This window comes from Bufo bufo, chromosome 9, assembly GCF_905171765.1.
Source record: "Bufo bufo chromosome 9, aBufBuf1.1, whole genome shotgun sequence".
In the NCBI taxonomy this organism is placed as follows: domain Eukaryota; kingdom Metazoa; phylum Chordata; class Amphibia; order Anura; family Bufonidae; genus Bufo; species Bufo bufo.
In genome coordinates this window covers 84,347,490-84,368,968 of record NC_053397.1, presented here as the reverse complement: position 1 = coordinate 84,368,968, position 21,479 = coordinate 84,347,490, and the positions used below count along the sequence as shown (strand labels likewise).

Sequence of the window (21,479 nt, the reverse complement as noted above, 5' to 3'; positions counted from 1 at the left end):
TATCTGGGCATATCCTCTGTGATGGGCACATATCTGGGCATAACTACTGTGAGGGGCACATATCTGGCATAAATACTGTGAGGGGGCACATATTTGGCATAACTACTGTTAGGGGGCACATATTTGGCATAACTACTGTTAGGGGGCACATATTTGGCATAACTGCTGTGAGGGGCACATATCTGGGCATAACTACTCAGAGGGGCCACAAGAAGGACATAACTTTTGTGAAGGGACCACAAGGTGGGCTTAATTACTGTGAAAGGCCACAAGGTGAGAATTAGTACTGTGAGGGGCCACAATGTGGACATTAGTACTGTGTGTTAGCACTTAGGGGAAATGTCCTAAATTACCCTGCTATACATTGGCATAGCTCAGTCTACCAGGCCAGCACAGCATCCCCTGCTGGCGATTTCATAGGGGCAGTCACCATCCCTTCCTTATGTGATTATTCTTTTTTTCTCTATCACCACAGGGACCTTGTTCTGGATCCAGCGGACATCACGGCGACGCCAGCGACACCCTGGATGATGTAGGACCAGATTTTATAAGGACTGGGTGAGTGTAGCCATGCATTGGGCTTAGGGCTCTTTAACACGAGCGGATCCCGTGTGGCTAATCCGCTGCGTGAAAGAGTGCCAAGCCCCGCTCCGGACAGCAGAGACATAGAGCAGTAACATGATTGATAATGCTCCGTGCCGCACTGTGATCGTTTTGCTCCAAAATCACGGTGACAACTTTATCTCACTGTGATTTTGTAGTAAAAAGGTCACAGAGAGGCACGGAGCATTGTCAATCATGTTAATGCTGCTTGCCGCTGCTGTCCGGAATGGGGCTTGGCCCTCATTCACGCAGCGGACTAGTCGCACGGGAAAGAGCCCTTAGTAAGAAAATCTGCCGCTTCTTTGTAAAAATGGGGGGAGGGGCCCGATCCAAAGTTTGCACTGGGGCCCATAACACTCTAGTTACGCCATTGAATCCTGGCATTGTCATCTTGGAATATGCCTGTGCCAACAGGGAAGAAAAAATCCATTGATGGAATAACCTGGTCATTCAGTATGTTCAGGTAGTCAGCTGACCTTATTCTTGGAGCACATACTGTTGCTGAACCTTGACCTGACCAACTGCAGCAACCCCAGATCATAGCACTGCCCCCACAGGCTTGTACAGTAGGCACTAGGCATCATGGGTGCATCACTTCATCTGCCTCTCTTCTTACCCTGATGCGCCCATCACTCTGGAACAGGGTAAATCTGGACTCATCAGACCACATGACCTTTGTCCATTGCTCCAGAGTCCAATCTTTATGCTCCCTAGCAAATTGAAGCCTTTTTTTCTAGTTTGCCTCACTGATTAGTGCTTTTCTTATGGCTACACAGCTGTTCAGTCCCAAACCCTTGAGTTCCCTTTGCATTGTGCGTGTGGAAATGCTCTTACTTTCACTATTTAACATAGCCCCGAGTTTTACTGCTGTTTTTATTCGATTTGATTTAACCAAATGTTTAAGTGATCGCCGATCACGATCATTCAGGATTTTTTTCCCGCCACATTTCTTCCTCGAATACGATGGGCCCCCACTATCCTTCCAGTTTTTAATAATCCGTTGGACAGTTCTTAACCCAATTTTAGTAGTTTCTGCAATCTCCTTAGATGTTTTCTCTGCTTGATGCATGCCAATGATTTGACCCTTCTCAAACAGACTAAGGCCCCTTGCAGACGAGCGTGTCCGGATTAGGTCTGGTTGCGTTGCGTCTGCGATCAGGGAAAATCGTGCGAATAGGTACGCAATTTCAGTCAGTTTTGACTGCGATTGCGTTTCGATGTTCAGTTTTTATCACGTGGGTGCAATGTGTTTTGCACACGCGTGATAAAAAACTGACTGTGGTACCCAGACCCGAACCCGGACTTCTTCACTGAAGTTCGGGTTTGGGATCGGTGTTCTGTATATTTTATTATTTTCCCTTATAACATGGTTATAAGGGAAAATAATAGCATTCTTAATACATAATGCTTACTAAAATGTGGCTTTAGTGGTTAAAAAAATAAAAATAAAATTAACTCACCTCATCCTGTTGTTCGCGCAGCCGGCATCTTCTTCTTTCAGGACCTGCCAAAGGACCTTTAATGACGTAATCGCGCTCACCACGTCATCAAAGGTCCCTTTGCAGGTCCTGAAAGAAGAAGAAACAAGACGATGCCGGCTGCGCGATCAAGTGTATAAGGCGAGTTAATTTGTTTTTCTTTTTTAACCCCTCAATTGACATTTTAGTAAGCATTCTGTATTAAGAATGCTATTATTTTCCCTTATAACCATGTTATAAGGGAAAATAATAAAATCTACAGAACATCTATCCCAAACCCGAACTTTAGAGAAGAAGTCCGGGTTCAGGTCTGGGTACTATATTCAGTTTTTTATCACGCGCATGCAAAGCGAATTTCAAGAGGGGCTTGTTGCGTTGCCGGCCATCCTGAAGGGAGGGGGGGGGGGGGGGGCGGGAGGGCTTGTTGCCTCACCGGCCTTTCTGAAGGAAGGGGGTGTGGGGGGGGGGGCTTGTTGCCGTTTGTATAGGTGGAGGATGGGGGGGACCGCATTGGGCCGCTGATACAGCAGTGCAGCGGCCCGATGGTTAGCCCCTTCCATACAGCAGTCCCTAAGGACCATGGCTGGAAGAGGTTATGTCTGCAGTTTGAAAGCAGACTGTCAGCTGTATGTTACAGCTGACAGCAGAGGTCGCACTACATTTTTTCCAGAAGAGTAAAAATACTCCTCTTAACAATTTTGAGGAGTATTTTTAGCCGAGGAGGAGTCCACCTGACGCTGCCATACACAGCGCCCACCTGACGCTGCCATACACAGCGCCCACCTGACGCTGCCATACACAGCGCCCACCTGCCGCTGCCATACACAGCGCCCACCTGACGCTGCCATACACAGCGCCCACCTGCCGCTGCCATACACAGCGCCCACCTGACGCTGCCATACACAGCGCCCACCTGACGCTGCCATACACAGCGCCCACCTGCCGCTGCCATACACAGCGCCCACCTGCCGCTGCCATACACAGCGCCCACCTGCCGCTGCCATACACAGCGCCCACCTGATGCTGCCATACACAGCGCCAACCTGACGCTGCCATACACAGCGCCAACCTGACGCTGCCATACACAGCGCCAACCTGACGCTGCCATACATAGGGCCCACCTGACACTACTATATACATATTACATACACAGCTGTACCACATGCCCATTACTCAGATAGTTTACTATATACACATTGCACACTCAGCACTGCTACATGTCCATTACACAGATAGAACTACTGTGTGCACATTACACACAGAGGGAGGGGGGAGGAGGGAGAGGGAGACAGTGGGCTCTGCCCTGTGCACACAGGAGGGGTTACAGAAAATCGGTCAGATGAAGGAAGCATAGGAAGCACAGCAGGCTGTAGGACAAAAACTAAAAAAGATAGATAAATAGAACCATTTGGAGAAATGATTTTCTCCACAAAATAAATTAAGGTGTAATTTCTTATTTTATTTTTTACAAAGGTGTCCTATCCTTTAATACCAAATACATACGGTACACTGATTGTGGCTGAGCTGCAATACAATCAAAGAGAAGAGTGGCAATTTTTTGGGGAAAAAAAGCAGACCCTTTTAATTTCTAATCATTTACAACCCCTTTAATCTGGAGGCTAAAAGTAATGTGGCATCTATCTTAAACATTTATGGCATATCCGATAGATGTTAGTCCCCCCTCTGGGCCTGCACCCATCTCTAGAACAGGGCTACCCTTGACCCTGTCCGCCCTGGATGTAGCAGTCAGAGATGGTCAGAGCTATGGAAACAGCCAAGCATTCACTGAAGAGGAGAAACTGCACAGTACAGAACAGAACACTCATCTGTTTCCATAGTCCCACCATCTTTGACCATTGCATCCAAGCTAACTAGATCAGTTCCCCTTTTAAAGAGGACCCGCCACCACTCCTGTCACGCCTGTTTTAATAGCTTCATGCATTCCCCACGTACTAACAATTCTGAAGCATCTTTTCTTATGGCTCTATGTTGTGCCATTCCTTTATTATGTGCACTAGAAGTTATATATGAATTGCTATTAGCCTTCAGTAAAGGTACAGAGGGGAGGTAACAAGTTGGGGGTGTGTCTCTGCACAGTCTGAAAATGGCAGCACTGATTGGATAGAGTCAGACTGTGCAGGGACACACCCCCAACTGGTCACCTCCCCTCTGTACCTTTACTGAAGGGTAATAGCAATTCATTCACAACTTCTAGTGCAAATAATAAAGGAATGGCACAACATTAGGGCTGCAGTAAACGATTATTTTAGAAATCGAGTATTCTATCAATTATTTTTACGATTAATCGAGTATTCTAATAAGAAAAAAATGAATTAATACACTGTTTTCCTTTATAGAAACTCATCAGACCCCCTGCCATCAGTCCCCAACACCCTTCGTTCCCCCCTGTGCGATCAGCCCAAGTGCATCAGTTCCCCCCTGGTGCCATCAGCTCCACTCCCACAGTGCCTTCAGCTCTCCCCCCCTTGTGCCAGCAGCGCTCCCCCTGACACCCGGAGTGCACAGCGTCACTGGTTGCTATGACGCTGTGCACTCCGGGCGCCCAGCCTTAGTCGCACCAACTTACCTTTCCAGCAGGGGCGCCACCGTCACTCCATCGTTCTGCGCTGCTCTGCGCCTGACATCACACAGCGCGCCAGGTCACGGCGTGCATATATCAGGAGGTCAGTGCAGCGCGGGACCATGGACGTGCTGTGGAGTGTCCGGAGGCCCCCTGCTGGAAAGGTAAGTATTTCGAGCGCAGCGGGAGACCACGGAGCGGGGGTAATAGCAAACGCTTCACTCCCGCTCCGTGGTCACGTGACACAAACGAATCCTCGATGCAAAAAGTTTGCATCAAGGATTTTTTGGTGTCGAATTACTCGATTTAGTCAAGTACTACACAACATAGAGCCATAGGAATAGATGCCCCAGAATTGTTATTACACGGGGAATGCATGAACACAGACATGTCAGGAGCGGCGACAGGTCCTCTTTAAGCCAGTTTGATGGTGTTCACACAATTTCTGAAGCAGGGCCTCATGGACACAACCGTATCCATTTTGCAGTCCACATGCCGCAGTATACAGATCCGTGCCGTGTGCATGCCACAATTATCTCACTCCCTTCATTAGAACTGTCTACTCTTGTCCTATTCTTGCCCGTTTAGCAGACATGTTCTATAACTTGTGGAACAGCCACACGAATGCGGAAAGTACCTGGACGACATCCATGTGCTGTCTGACGCATTTTTTTGCAGACACATAGAAATGAATGGGTCTGTGTGCAATCCACAAAATAATGGTGGCTTGGACGTGGACCAAAACTACGGTCTGGTGCATGAGGCCTTAACGGAGTCTTGTCATGAAAAATATTCTACATTTTTTAAATCAGCACCTGGATCTGAATACTTCCATCATTGCATGCAATTTAAAATTTAGTACAGTCCCTAAGCTATTCAATAAAATGTATCTGTATTGCGCCACCTGCTGTTTGCTCTTTTTCTTATTTCTTGTCCACCTCACGGAGGTGGTCGCACACGCTCAGTTTAAATCTGAGCCGGCAGCCTGAAATAAACCTCTAGATCCATGTCAGGTATATAAACAGGTTCTAGCTTTGTTAGAAAAAGATTATCATCTACTATAGGATGTCCGATTTAAATTTTTTACACCAATCATAGCTTAACCCCTTTAAGCGAAAGTTTCCATAAAATTCCTGATTTGAGGTCCAGATAATTGGAATTAGGTTCTTTTTTCCAACAGAAAACCTAGGACTTCCTTTATGAAACTTCCTGCCAACACCGTACATAGGAAATGTGTTCTACGTGTGGCCGGTTCCCTCTTGCGTGTACACGGGCTGCACGTGTGGTTTGGGTCCCTTAGATTGCCCATGGCAACTAAACAAAAACACTAGCCACAGGGTTAATGTAGGACATCACTTCCAGAGAATCTGACTCATCGCTTCCTCCAGCGAGTCACAAAACAGAGGAGAATTGTTCCTCTTTCAATTGATCAATTACATTGTAAGTGCTGGGCTGGAGACAGTCTTACTAACCACCCACATCAGAGGCCACCAGATATTAATCAGAATATACAATAGAGGGGTGCTTCATTCCAAAAAACAGCCACCAGAACGCTCCTGTTCCCCTGTTCTAATAGAAAGACAGGTTGAGCATGCGCCCTGCTGCTCCCCTCATTCATCCTGTAGATAGGGGATAACTTAAAAATGTGTGGGGTCATTTATCAAACTGGTGTAAAGTAGAACTGGCTTAGTTGCCCATAGCAACCAATCAGATTCCACCTTTCATTTTACAAAGGAGCAGTCAAATATGAAAGGTGGAATCTGATTGGTTGCTATGGGCAACTAAGCCAGTTCTACTTTACACCAGTTTGATAATTTTTTAATTGTCTGATCTGCGGGGGTTTAACCACTGGGGTCCCCACCAATCACTAGAACGGGGGCCGGAGCTCACCCATTTGAATGGAGCAGCAGTCATGCATGTGCACTGACACTACATTTAACTGAATGGGGCTGCCCCATAGAAGCGCTTGTACTCGCCATAGACTCGTCCCATAGAACTCAACGGAGCAGTAAACACACCGGCATGCCTGCCGCTCCATTCGACGTGGGAACACGGGATAGAGTAGGGGGGTGAGCTGTTGTAATGGGACAACCCCTTTAAACAAGCTGCCATTCTGTCTTGATCCTCCTCAGCAGCTTCATATTAAGGCTCATGCAAATGACTATGTTTTTTTGTGGTCCCCAAAAAAACGGATCTGCAAGAAATACAGATGACACCCGTGTGCATTCCGTATTTTGTGGAACAGCTGGCCCCTAAAAGAACAGTACTATCCTTCTCCGTAATGCAGACAATAATAGAACATGTTCGGGGTCCGCAAAAAAAAACTGAAGTTACTCCGTGTGCATTCCGTTTCCGTATGTCCGTTCCACAAAGGAGTAGAACATGTCCTATTATCGTGCGGCTCCCCGGGCGCTCCAGAGTGACGTCAGGGCGCCCCACACGCATGGATGACGTGATCGCATGGATCATGTGATCCATGCGCATGGGGCGCTCTGACGTCATTCTGGAGCGCCCCGGGAGCCGCACGGACGGTAAGTATACTGCTCCCCCGCTCCCCACTACTACTATGGCAGCCAGCACTTTAATAGCGTCCTGGGTGCCATAGTAACACTGAATGCATTTTGAAGACGGATCCGTCTTCAAATGCTTTCAGTTCACTTGCGTTTTTCCGGATCCGGCGTGTAATTCCGGCAAATGGAGTACACGCCGGATCCGGACAACGCAAGTGTGAAAGAGCCCTAATGCCGTCAGACCACGTGAAGGGGTACGTTCACATGGCAAAACCTGCAGCAGAAAAATCGGCGGCTGATCAGTAGTTAAAAACAGGTCGATTTTGGCTGTGGATTTGTCATTTGTTGGTGTTTTCAGAAGAGTTTTTGAGTGATGTGTTTCTGCTTCCCCATTGACTTCTATGGAAAACCACTTTCATATCCGCTTCAAAGAAGGAACATGTCACTTCTTAATAGAAAGGAAAACCCTCTACCATGTGCATGGGGGATTTTGCACATGTGAACACAGCCTAAGGCCTCTTGCACACAACCGTAAGTATTTTGCGATCCGCAAAAGATATGGATGACGTCCGTGTGCATTTCGTATTTTGCGAAACGGAACAGCTGGTCCCTAATAGAATAGTACTATCCTTGTCCGTTATGCGGACAATAATAGGACAAGTTCTATCTATTAGCTGAACGGATATACAGAAACGGAATGCACACGGAGTACCTTCCATTTTTCTGCCAAACCATTGAAATGAACGGTTCCGCATACGGACCGCAAACGGAAACCGCAAAAACGGAACGGAAATAAAATACATTCGTGTGCAAGAGGCCTAAGGCTTATATTAGACCTACAGGTCACACCGGCGATTGTAGGGAAAAAGTGTTCCTTCCCGGCAATGTCCTGCTAGTCAGTGGAGGAGACCGCTGCTATTACACCCACAGTATAGGGAGAAGCGATCCCTTATGCCATCACTCGTCCCCATACAGAATCATTGTTTGCCGGGAGCAGATCGTGATTACACAGCATGATCTGCCACTGACAAACAATGATTTTTAAACCTGATGAAAGATTCCAATTACCTGATGAATAAGCGTTTGCTCGTTCATCTGGTAATCGGCGGCAGTATTACACTGCCAGATCATCACTAACGAGCGTTACTACGGACGCTTGTTAGCGATATTCTGAACGATTACCTTAACGTCTAATATAAGCTTAAAGGGGTTATCCAATTTCTCAAACAGCTCCCCCATGTGCCGGATCCCTTACAGGTAATATACTTACTCCGCTCCCCGTGCTGCTCCTGGTCCCCACACCACCGCTGCTACTTCTCCCTTCACATGGATGAAAACATCCGGTGTCGGGAGCAGCCAATGGCAGGCGGGGACGAGCCTCCCTAGCACCGCGGGTGACACTAGGAAGGCTCATCCACATCCCCGACTGCCATAGGCTGCTCCCCCCGATACCGGAGCAGCAGCGGTGGTGTGGGGACCAGGAGCGGCGCAGGGCAAGTATATTACCTGCAATGGACCCGGAACATGGGGGGCTGTTTGAGAAATTGGATAACCCCTTTAAATCTTCTGTCCCCCCCACCTCTCCCCTCTTTAAAGTCCCATTCACATGACCGTATTTTTGCTCCGCATCCGAACCACATTTTTGGCAGATAGGTTGCGGACCTATTCATTTCAATGGGTCTGCAAAAAATACGGATACCACACCGCGTGCTGTCCGCATCTGTATGTCCGTTCCACAGACCCCAAAAAAGATAGAACATGTCCTATTCTTGTCCGTTTTGCAGACAAGAATAGGCATTGTTACAACGGGTCTGCAAAAAAAAAATGGGTGCAAAATGGACGTCACACAGACATCATCCGTATTTTTTGCGAATCACGTTTGCAGACTGCAAAATACATGTGGTCGTGTGAATGCTCCCTAAGGGTCCACCAAATACACAACATGGATCTGAAAGGGTGCATAACGGCTATATTAGTCCCTCATCTGTTTCTCCCAGAGAGGCTGTGCAGATGTCGGACCCTAAAGATAAGGGGCCCATTTCTGTCAAATGGAGGCGGCAGCCAGATGTGCCTATTGAATGCTATTTTCTATTGAACGCTTTGGCACTTCCGTTCCTATCTCCTGGCCATGAGACTGGTCGACCTAGCGCCTAAAGAAGGCATGGCAAACCCTAAAGGGGAACGCCGGGGCTCATAACCTCCCCCTCAACAATTCAGAGATAACCCAGTCATAATGACCACAATGTCAGGAGCATGGGATACATAATGGAAGAAGATGAAGATCCGGCACGCTATATACAACGTCCTACCTGTCGTAACCTCTTACCTGGTGGACTCTACACTGAAGCTGCCACCGTCCAGCAAGCGGATCTTACAGAACAGTATCCCATTTACAAAAGGAACCGACGAAAGCTCATCCAACTCAAAGTCCACCCGGAACTTAAATTTCTTCTTCTTCATCATCATGAAAGCCATAAATCGGAGTCAGGAGGCCACAGGGTGATGATAGGCGCGTTGGACTCAATATGGGACAGTTCATACAAATCTTCTGAAGCGCTCTACCTGTAACCAGACGGATGGAATTCTAATGCGTCCTATAATGAGCATATACTCCAGCTCGCTGAATCCGTAAAAAAATAAAAAAAGTTTCAAGCCAAAAGTAGAGAAATTCCAGTTATTTCCCAGGAAAAATACTGGCATTACCAGTTCAGGATTGCCATCCTGGCCCCGTCCCGCAGCGTGAGGCAATGACTGCTCGCAACGGCCACTTTCCTTTATCCGCCCTTCTCTCGCCGGAGGATCCAGAAGCTGATGTCATTCTCATCTTCTCCAGATTTCCCCAGATACATTTAAAGGCATAATCCCCCCAGTGTCTCATCGATCTGTATCCAGCCCTGTGCCAGGGGGAAAGGGGAGATCATTACCTGGAATCTGGAAGTAACCACCATGGGGGCGTGCACCTGGTTCCCAAAAATGTCACTTTAATGATCTACCCCCCTGGCCGAGTGTACAGGTGACTATGCAGAAGGAAGCCCCAAGCAGCCCTATATATATATATATATATATATATATATATATATATATATATAAAATACAAATATACACAGTATATATACATACACACTGACACATATACAGTATATATGGACCTGATCTGCCTGTGTGTACGGGAATCTACATGCACGATCGGTATTTTTAACCCGTGCCTCTCTACAAGCTCCAGCTGTGATGTTTATGAGCTGAATTTCCCTATAGATATTCATGTGGAGCTGCCTGACCTTTGCAATGTCTAAAATCCGATATCTGCACGTGTAATCTAACGCCTCGCCCTCTCCCGGATTTTATATTATTTACCGTACCTTATGCACAAGTCGTTTCCCCCCGTTCCTCCGTGTCCCGCCCGGATCGCCCTCTTCTCTTTCTTGTCTTTTGTCGGCTTCCGTACCTGTCTGTGTGTCATGTAGAGACGGTAAAGTCTCGCTAGTGACCTCTGATGGATAGATGTGGCGTTGCAATCTCCTACTCGGCGCAATAATGTTATACAGCGACTCCTAGCGATGTGTTTGGGTAATGCAGGTAAATAGAGCTCACGCAGAGCTGGTTCTCGCCAGTGTGCGCATGGCGACACCTAGTGGACAGAAGTGGTGCTCGTAAAGGAAGTTCTAAATTGCCACGCTTTAGGCTCCGAGTCCCGACGTTTACTGACTTTTGGCTACAGTACTCCGCCTCACTTATAGATACTAGTATATTTGTAAATGGTAATACTAGTATTATACTACATGGGGATACGACAGAGCTTGTCAGGGCATCACTTCATGCTGTTGTATGTTGCACATTGATATAAATGGCCACATGTAGCAATAATAAAAATATCCTTGTTTACCCACGGACGGTTCGGAGCTTTATCTCTGAGGCCAGCTGTATATATAAGGGCATGTCTACAGGCTGGGGGGGCTTTACATGGTATAGATGTCATTGATTGTGTGGAGGGGGGTCACCTGTCTTCCTATGTGGACAATGGACATCCTTCATAGAACTATTAGGACACGTTCACACAGAGGTTTTTGGAGAAGCTTTCGGGGCAGATTTGCCTTCAGGTTTTTCACCTGAAGCTAGAAGGAATGACCCACATAAATGAAGGACATATAATATACTTCTCCTTTCTGCTGGATCCACTTCTGGCTTTGGCAGAAACCTTCTCCAAGACCCTCTGTGTGAACCTACAGGTCAGGACACCGACCCAAGCAGAGCCCTCACATTTCTGTGATCTCCATTAGGTTCTGGCCAAGGAGGGGTTAATGAGGACACTGAGTCAGTACACAACCTCATGGCAATGGGTGGAGAGGATGTGTAAAGCAGGGAGGAGACAGCAGAAGTGGTGCCCCTCCCCCATCGCAGGGAATTCCCTCCCTGGGCGGTGTCCTGTCACCCTTCTATTACTCGCTTGCCTACATTTTTTGGCTTCTAGCCTCCAGCTCCTTCCCCATCTGTCTTTACGTCCAGCCGGTCAGCTGCCGCCATGTATGAACACATCCGTAAAGTGGTGCTGAGCAGAGCGGTCTGCGAGGAGTCCGACACCAGGGCCAAGTATGCGGAGCTCTTCACCAAACTGGACATCAACCAGGATGGGAAGGTGGACATCTTGGAGCTTCAGCAGGGCCTCAAGGCTATGGGCATGGCTGTGGCAGCAGGCGCTGAAGAGGTAAGGTCTGATGATAGAGTGCAAGCTCTGAGGACCAGGATGTGCCTGATCTACTTGGAGCATTGTCCCCTGTACGTTTGTATATCAGTATAGGATACAGAAATGATACATGTAGACAGCCCATATCCCTGCACTGCTCCTCCTCAGAGTAGGCCTTGGCATGGACACCAGAATGGTGGCACAGAGCTGGACTGGTGGTGCACGCATCCAAAGTCCACGTGTAGCCCTCGCCGACAGCTGCCCATACACACAACATAAAGGTCCGCTGCAATGGCCAATTTTGCCCGACAATCGCCTATGAATTCTCTGCAGAAGATCAGTTTTCTGCCTAAATGTGATCTTGGAATCATTGTCCTACTGTATTTTTTTTTTTTCAGCTCATACTGAATGTGGCCGATGGTTTGCCACAACGTATAAGCCTACTCTGGTGTAGAACCTCCTGACGGGGTCGTTTAGTCTGAATTGTTGATGGTCGTTCATAGGAACGTTTCAGTGGTTGTCTAATCTGCTGTACTCCAGCCTCTGGCGAATGCGAGGTCCTCCAACCCCCTTTCTGAAAGGAATGTCCACTGCTCCATTCACTTCTATGGAGCTGACGCTGCGCTGTCTACATCACTCCCCAGAGAAGTGAAGACCGTGGTGGACTTGCATGTGCCCCACTCCATTCAGGGAGTGGATCCTAGCCTGGCATTAGAACCCACAGTGCATGTGCCAGTCTGAATCTCCCGCTAGCACTGTGACGAGAGATTCAACTAACCCCAGGCTGCGATCATGTGCCCAATGTTTGGCACATAATCCTGGAAGTGGCCGCCGCACAGGATCACATCGCAGCCTGGATAACCCCTTTAAGACTAGGGCCCCTCGGGGACATGTAGTCACTAGAGATGAGCGAACTTCTGTTTTAAGTTCGGCTTCTGGTTAGCGGAGGATCCCGATATGGATTCCGAATTCCGTTGTGGTCCGTGGTAGCGGAATCAATAATGGCCGATTATTGATTCAACTACCACGGACCACAACGGAATTCGGAATCCATATCGGGATCCTCCGCTAACCGGAAGCCGAACTTTAGACGCCGAACTTAAAACAGAAATTCGCTCATCTCTAGTAGTCACCCAACGTAAGAATGCAATGTCGCGCTCACACCTAATGCTAATGAAGGTGGTCGCTTTGTGCCGCAGCCATGACCCATCTATCGTCAGAAATACAACCCTGCTGGGGCTGACGGCACAACATTTGCAATCTTAAGGTCGCATGGCCGAAAGTTGCTCTGTACTCCTGACCTTAGGGGCGTAGCTATAGGGGGTGCAGAGGTAGCAGTCGCTCCCGGGCCCAGGAGCCTGAGGGGCCCAAAGACCCTTGTGCTGCATAAGAAGACACACAAAGCACTGAGGGAAGGGGGGCCCAAGCCTAACTCGTGCACCAGGGCCCAGGAGCCTTTAGCTACGCCCCGGCCTCAGGCGCAGAATTGTATTTTTCTTCAGTGTGCGATCCTCCTTTTTTGCAGGTAGCGCACTGATCCATTCATTTCTATGGGGCCATGCACACACCCATATACATGTGGCTGTTCTGCAGGTTCTATTCTTGTCCCTATTTGAGAACAAGAATAGTCCTTTCTGTTGATGGGAGTGAGAAAAATATGGAATGCGCATGGCAGCTAACTGTATTTTGTGGACTTAAGTATATACACTGCCGTGTGCATGAAGTCTTAAATACCTGTCAGACTGGCAGGACCCCCATTGGTGATCAATCTTATCATCTGATCCCTGGCTCCTTTGGTCCCTGGTCTCCTCTGGTTCTCCCTGGTCCCTCCATGCAAACGTTCTGTTCAATACAGCTGCAGCCAATCGCTGGCTGCAGAGGTGACCTGCTCCCTTGTCTCATGACAAATTGTCGCTGCGGCCAGTGATTGGCTGCAACGGTGTCAAATAGGACATTTAAATGGAGGGTCCTGAGAGAAACGGAGGAGGCCAGGGAGTTAAGGAGCTGGGATCCAGCATCAAGGATGATCACCAATACGCACCAAGAAGGAGTTGAATGAAATGAAACTTTTAGTGTGTGAATGTAATAATAATATATGTAAGTGATTATTATATTGGAGCGAAAGAGGTCCGCAAAATGGGTCTGCATCCGTTCCGCAATTTTGCGGAACAGTTTCAGACAAATTCATTTTCAATGGGGCCGGAATGGGCTATCCGTATCCGCAGTTGCAGATCCGCACTTCGGTTCCACAAAAAAATAGAACATGTCCTATTCTTGTCCGCAATTGCAGACAAGAAAAGGCATTTTCTATGAGAGTGTCGGCGATGTGCAGTCCGCAAAATGCGGAACGCACATTGCTGGTGTCCGTGTTTTGCGGATCCGCAAAACACATACGGACGTGTGAATGGACGCTTATTGGGGAAAACTGTACAACTGACAGGAGGCTCTGGGACCTCTAGTCTGGATACAAGATGAGATACGGTTAGGATGGAGACAAACCGGTTCTGCATGGTATCCTGCCGCACACGTGCTTACAGCTGGGTCTGTAGATCCTGGTCACTTGTAGGTTGCTGAAGTTGGCGTCCCATAAATGCTCGATTGGAGATAAATCTGGGGACCGTGGGGCCAAGAAAATGTTGTAATCTGGTGGAGACGTTCCTGGGAAGCTCTTGCTGTGTCTTGGTGAGCATTATCCTGCTGGAAAATGCCAGTTGCAAGTCCTGCACGTATCGCTGAGTGGTTAGTGTCCCTCATATCACTACTAGGGGTGAGCGACTGTCATATGCGATGGCTCCTCAGATCATCACACCAGCAGATGGGGCAGGAATGAAGTCTTCACCAGAAGCCCTCCATACTTGAACCCAACCATCATTTGATCCCAAATAAAACCTGGATTCGCTGCTAAAGATGATACAGTTCCAGTTTGTAGCAGTCCAGGTTTCTTGCTCATTACACCACTGCAAACAAAGGGGACAGTGGCTGGTCGTCAATAGCAGAACACATGACAATCACAGTGACGCCAAATTTCCTTCTGCTAAGCGCCTGAAGGTGGTCCGAGCAGAGACAGTGGTGTCAGCGGTGTCTGGAAGCTGCTCATGCTTGGCGGATCAAACAATCCTCTCTACTGGTGGTCTGTCTGGAGCCTGTTTGCTGTGTGTGTGTCCCCTCATGTAACCACTGCACCCAGAGTCCCAATACCTCCTAGCAGCAAGGTCAGAACATCCTAGATCAGTGTTGGCGAACCTATGGCACGGGTGCCAGAGGTGGCACTCAGAGCCCTCTCTGTGGGCACCCGCACCCTGGAAAAAGTCTATGGTGTACCAATATGCCTTAGACTTCTCCTGTCGGCGCACCATGAACAGCACAGGCAGCGCACTGAATGTAGGCAGGCTATTATAGCTAAATGATAAAGTACATGGAAGATATACTACTGTATATTGGACTGTTGTATTCAGAGTAAATTGCCATGTTGGCACTTTAGGATAAATAAGTGGGTTTTGGGTTGCAGTTTGGGCGCTCGGTCTTAAAAAGGTTCACCATCACTGTCCTAGATGGTGGGAAATTCACTGAAAAGACCATTTCTGTCCATTGATGCCCCCCCTTTAAAGTCTGTCAACTGGGCAAAATGTCTGAGTGTGTTCTAGAGGCATGTCTAGCGGTCCGTGATCTCACCAAGAGGTACAATACCCAAAAGTAGCCCCTGAGAGTCTACATAACTTTGGCACATCCAGCGCAGCTTCTAAATGTAAGATGGCTTCCTTGCTGTCTTACATTTAGACAGGTTTAGGCATAGAAAACAAATGGCCCTTTGCCGCCTTTAAGAGGCTGTTCACACAGTTTGACAGCTATCAAAAAACTCTGTGTGACCAGCCGTTACAGCAGAGCCATTATAGCCTGACTAGCATTGTCATGTATGGAAGCCTTAGACTACTGTGGACCGCTTAGGCTAATATATACGTTCCACGCATTTACACTGTAGAATCTGGGTTCCTTAAAGTAACCATACAAGATATTAAGACTTTCCAGACCTTGATCTTCATTTTTATTCCGCAGCATTTTCTCAGTCTCTCTAGGTTTTCCGCCATGTCCCCGGGAAATATTGCTGCTGGGTTTATCCTCCACAGGATCAATATCTGCAGGGAGTGGTGAGGCTGTCACGGGGGTGACGTGTTTGTGAAGAGTGCAGTCACTTAGGCCAGTACCAGGGGCAAGGTCTGCGGCTAAGAGGAAGTTATGGTGTTAAAACCTAATCCTGCCCGCACTTCTCCCCTGGCTTTTCCCCCCGACTCTTCACATCTATTTACACATCTCTTCTATAATTAAAGGGATATTCCCATCTCATAAAGTGACGTATCCTAGTAGCTTATGATTGGTGGGACCCTCACTTGGGGCACATGGCACTTGGGGACATGCGGTCTGCAAATCACGGATCTGCAAAACACAGCTCTCGGCCAAGTGAGTGCGGCCATTTATTTTTTAACGTCACCAGGCTTCCGCCTAGCAGTGAGCCTGGTGACGTCAGCGGCACTAATGGACGGGCTATAGTAAAACGGCCAGGGCAGCGCTAAAGCCCACCCATCAGTGCCGGTGACTTCACTGGGAACACTGCTGGGTGGAAGCCTCCGCCTGTAGTGTTATAAACATAAACCGCCCTTGTCCTGCCCTGGGAGAGCATCACAGCAATGCTCCAATGCTAATATCAAAGGGGGCCTGGGGGGGGGAAGACTATGTCAGGGTTCAGCTCTGGACAACCCCTTTAAGTTATGCATTTCTTTCATTAACCGCCTCCGGACCGCCTAACGCAGGATCGCGTTCCGGAGGCGGCTCACTCAGGCAGAGTCGCGCATCTCGCGAGATTTCCTGTGAACCCGCGCACACAGGAACTGCAGGTAAGCGAGTGGATCTACAGCCTGTAATAAGTAGCACCAAGCACTACACCCCCACCCCCCTGTCACTTATTAACCCCGATCACCCCCCTGTCATTGATCACCCCCCTGTAAGGCTCAATTCAGACATCCGTATGTGTTTTTCGGATCCGCAAAACACATACGGACGTCTGAATGGAGCCTTACAGGGGGGTGATCAATGACAGGGGGGTGATCACCCCATATAGACTCCCTGATCACCCCCCTGTCATTGATCACCCCCCTGTAAGGCTCCATTCAGACGTCCGTATGTGTTTTATGGATCGGATCTGCAAAACACATACGGACGTCTGAATGGAGCCTTACAGAGGGGTGATCAATGACAGGGGGGTGATCACCCCATATAGACTCCCTGATCACCCCCCTGTAAGGCTCCATTCAGACGTCCGTATGTGTTTTACGGGGGGGGGGGGGGGTGATCACCCCATATAGACTCCCTGATCACCCCCTGTGATTGATCACCCCTCTGTAAGGCTCTACTCAGACTTTTTTTTTTTGCACAAGTAAGCGGAAATTTTTTCTTTTTTTTTTTCTTACAAAGTATCAGTCTTAGACATTTTATATTCCAGACTTCTTCTCACGCTTTAGGGCCCCAAAAATGCCAGGGCAGTATAAATACCCCACATGTGACCCCATTTCAGAAAGAAGACACCCCAAGGTATTCGCTGAGGGGCATATTGAGTCCATGAAAGATTTAACTTTTTGTCCCAAGTTAGCGGAAAGGGAGACTTTGTGAGAAAAAACAAAAAACTAAAAAATTTCCGCTAACTTGTGCCAAAAAATTAAAAATCTTCTATGAACTCGCCATGCCCCTCATTGAATACCTTGGGGTGTCTTCTTTCCAAAATGGGGTCACATGTGGGGTATTTATACTGCCCTGGCATTTTAGGGGCCCTAAGGCGTGAGAAGAAGTCTGGGATCCAAATGTCTAAAAATGCACTCCTAAAAGGTACTCATTGGAATTTGGGCCCCTTTGCGCACCTAGGCTGCAAAAAAGTGTCACATGTGGTATCGCCGTACTCAGGAGAAGTTAGGCAATGTGTTTTGGGGTGTCATTTTACATATACCCATGCTGGGTGAGATAAATATCTCGGTCAAATGCCAAGTTTGTATAAAAAAAATGGGAAAAGTTGTCTTTTAGAGATATTTCTCTCACCCAGCATGGGCATGTGTAAAAAGACACCCCAAAACACATTGCCCAACTTCTCCTGAGTACGGCGATACCACATGCGTGACACTTTTTTGCAGCCTAGGTGGGCAAAGGGGCCCAAATTCCAAAGAGCACCTTTAGGATTTCACAGGGCATTTTTTTACACATTTTGATTTCAAACTACTTCTCACGCATTTGGGCACCTAAAATGCCAGGGCAGTATAACTACCCCACAAGTGACCCCATTTTGGAAAGAAGACACCCCAAGGTTTTTCGTGATAGGCATAGTGAGTTCATGGAAGTTTTTATTTTTTGTCACAAGTTAGTGGAATATGAGACTTTGTAAGGAAAAAATAAATAAAATAAAAAATCATCATTTTCCGCTAACTATGAACTCACTATGCCCATCAACGAATACCTTGGGGTGTCTACTTTCCGAAATGGGGTTATTTGTGGGGTTTTTCTACTGTCTGGGCATTGTAGAACCTCAGGAAACATGACAGGTGCTCAGAAAGTCAGAGCTGCTTCAAAAAGCGGAAATTCAAATTTTTGTACCATAGTTTGTAAACGCTATGGGCCAGATTTATCATGACTCTGACAGCTCACTCACAAGTCAGTTTTAGCCAAGTCAGATTTATGATCGGCCCTTTAAGACTGTAATAAATGTGGTTTGACGGTAGCAGTTTATCCGTCAGTAAGCAGCTTTACGAAAAAGTCGCACGTCTTTACGAAAAAGTCGCACGTCTTTACGAAAAAGTCGCATGTTTTTATGAAAAAGTCGCATGTTCTATTAAAAAGTCTCATAAGATAAGCATGGTCCTCACTGGAGTGAAATTGCGACTTTTTAAATAATCCCAATAGTAAATCTGTCTAGCGATTCATTTACATAAGAAAACACGCCCACTTTCAGAGAACTGGCGAGCATAGCGCAGAGCAAAAAAGTCGCAAATTTGTGCGCAGTTTTAGCGTTTGGGACTTTTTTTGGGACTTTTTCACTCCATTATTCTGACCTGAGCTAATGATAAATCTGGCCCTATAACTTTTACCCAAACCATTTTTTTTTTACCCAAACATTTTTTTTATTATCAAAGACATGTAGAACAATAAATTTAGAGAAAATTTTATATAGAAATGTTTTTTTTTTTATTTTTATTTTATAACTCAAAGTGAAAAATGTCATTTTTTTGCAAAAATTTCGATTAATAACAAAAAAAGTTAAAATGTCAGCAGCAATGAAATACCACCAAATGAAAGCTCTATTAGTGAGAAGAAAAGGAGGTAAAATTCATTTAGGTGGTAAGTTGTATGACCGCGCAATAAACCGTGAAAGTAGTGTAGGTCAGAAGTGTAAAAAGTGGTCTGGTCATTAAGGGTCTTTAAGCTAGCGGGGCTGAGGTGGTTAAGAACATGTTGGATAATGATATACATATGGTTTACTTTTATACATTTTAGGGGGTCATTTATGAACCTGAAATACGCCTATATTAGGTGTATTTCAGGCTCAGATTGCACCGCATTCTGCGACTTCTCCCCGCTCACGCCAGGTCTAAAAAAAAGTGGGCATGGCACGGGCAGGGAATGGGACGGGCTGGCAGGCCCATCTCATTTACCATATTTGCCTGTTTCAGAATGCCAGTCTTAATAAATGTGTCCCTTTAGTCTGAATGAAGTCTGGTCCTTCTCGCACCAGTAGAAGTTCACATACAACAATGTTATATTAACAGATGAAAAAAGCAACACTATTATCAATTAAACCAGCAAATTTTACATGTCTTAAAAACAGTTTTCTGAGACCTTAATACTGATGACTCTGGATAGGTCATCAGTATCTGATCGGTGGGGGTCCGACACCTGGACCCCCGCTGATCAGCTGTGTGAGAGCCCCGGCCTTCTCACAGATCACCAAGCGCAGCACCGTACATTGTATAGCGGCTGTGCTTGGTATCGCAGAACGGACCAGTTCATGTGACTGATGGACTAGGAAAAGCAGAGAAAAAGCCACGTCGCTCACAGGAGTGCTGCAGCCTTCTCAAGCAGCTGATCAGTGGGGTCCCGGGCATCGGACCCCCACCAATCAGATACTGATGACCTATCCAGAGCATAGGTCATCATTTAGAAAGCCTTTACACTGCCAGATGTTTTGTGTAAAGGTGGCGCTAATTACCCAATGTATGAGCGAAACGCTAGTTCATCGATTAGTAGGATTCTTCATTCTGTCACCTAAATCGTCGTTTGCCGGCGGCAGATCGTGCTGTGTAAACATGGCGTTAGCGATCACTGTTCCCCCATGGTGCGGAGGAGATTGCTGCATGTAAATGCATCGGTCTCCTTCACTGATGAGCAGAGGACTGTGCTTCCGTCACGACAATCGTTTCCTACATCGGGCCATGTAAAGGTGTCTTTAATCTCCTCCTTTTCACTCCCTATCTCTTCCTCTCCTCCGTCTCCCTTGCAAGTATAATGTCACATATTTCATCCGTCCCAGTGCACCTTTAGATTCCCAGCCAAGTACTTTGATTTCGGTTGAGATTTGGCCATAAAATAATTAATCTCCGCTTGCTTTCAGAGCTGTTGTTTTTGCCATGATTTCATAAAAATGTGTCAAAAATACAGACCTGTTGAATTATGTCGCAGGTCGCCCCATTGACCAACTGGAAGTCGCACACAACTTGTCTGCAAATTGCCTGTGTTTTCGCAGCCTAATCACAGATCTAAAATGGTTGCTTGACGGTAAGTTGCAGACAAGTCGCACTTATATTTGTGGTCATGCGACACATGTTGCCGTGTAAACTATAACCCTTTAATATTATTACCTTCCAGAAATACATCCAGGCCTCTTCTGATGAGCAGGCAGGTGTTGGGAATGAATGGTTCAATCCCAATAATTGCCTGCTGAGTCAATCCATGCAAAGGGTCTTTAGAAAGACATCATGGCAGACAAATCCTGCTATCTAGCTTTATAAAACTGAGAATTTTAAACCGGTAACTGTATATTTCATCTCCCTGTGTTCAGGTATCAATCCAGACCCAGCGTTCTCTGGTTATGTAATGGTGCAGTTGCTTTATTCTGTGTCCGTTGCGCCGTTTTTCGTGATTTTCTACGGACCCATTGATTTTCAGTGGTTCCTTTTGAAAACTCGGCTAATGCACCGTTTGCCATCCGCGTCCGTGATCCGTGGTTCCAGTCCGTCAAAAAAATATAACCTGTCCTATTATTTCTGCGGAAAATGGTTCGCTGATCCATTCAAGTCAATGGGACCACTAAAAAAACACGGAGGCACACAAGATTGTCGTCCGCGTCCGTTTTATTCCTATCATTTGCAAGGCAAACCTGTCTTAGACTTTTTTTTACATTCCTTTTATGTCTGGTGGTCCTCCAAAAATAAAGGAAGACACACTGAAACGGATCACGGAGCAATGGAACCCCATTTTGCGGAACGGAACACAACAACGGTCGTGTGCATGAGGCCTAAGGCTGAGTTCACATCAGCGTTCAGCCTTTTCCGTTCTCCTGCTCCGTTATAGGAGCAGGAGAACGGAAAGGACGGATT

At 47.0% G+C, this 21,479-nt stretch overlaps 2 protein-coding genes across 3 annotated transcripts in view; one reads left to right on the top strand and one right to left on the bottom strand.

Annotated features, from left to right (window-relative positions):
- FAM102B (family with sequence similarity 102 member B) overlaps nt 1-10,628 on the bottom strand; it is an 85,032-nt gene extending 74,404 nt beyond the window's left edge. Inside the window, exons 1-2 of one of the 2 annotated variants that reach the window (XM_040407563.1) lie at nt 10,532-10,628; nt 9,499-10,066 (exon numbers count right to left, since the gene is read on the bottom strand). In XM_040407563.1, the coding sequence (XP_040263497.1) occupies nt 9,499-9,647 (149 nt within the window). In that variant the 5' untranslated portion in view covers nt 9,648-10,066; nt 10,532-10,628. Of the gene's footprint in view, nt 1-9,498; nt 10,067-10,531 lie in introns of those variants that run through there. The other variant, XM_040407562.1, reaches the window with a different exon arrangement.
- A 940-nt stretch (nt 10,629-11,568) lies between these two features.
- Nucleotides 11,569-21,479, top strand: part of SLC25A24 (solute carrier family 25 member 24) — a 53,112-nt gene continuing 43,201 nt past the window's right edge. Inside the window, exon 1 of the mRNA XM_040407561.1 lies at nt 11,569-11,874. Coding sequence (XP_040263495.1) covers nt 11,692-11,874 — 183 coding nt within the window. The 5' untranslated portion in view covers nt 11,569-11,691. The remainder of the gene's footprint in view (nt 11,875-21,479) is intronic.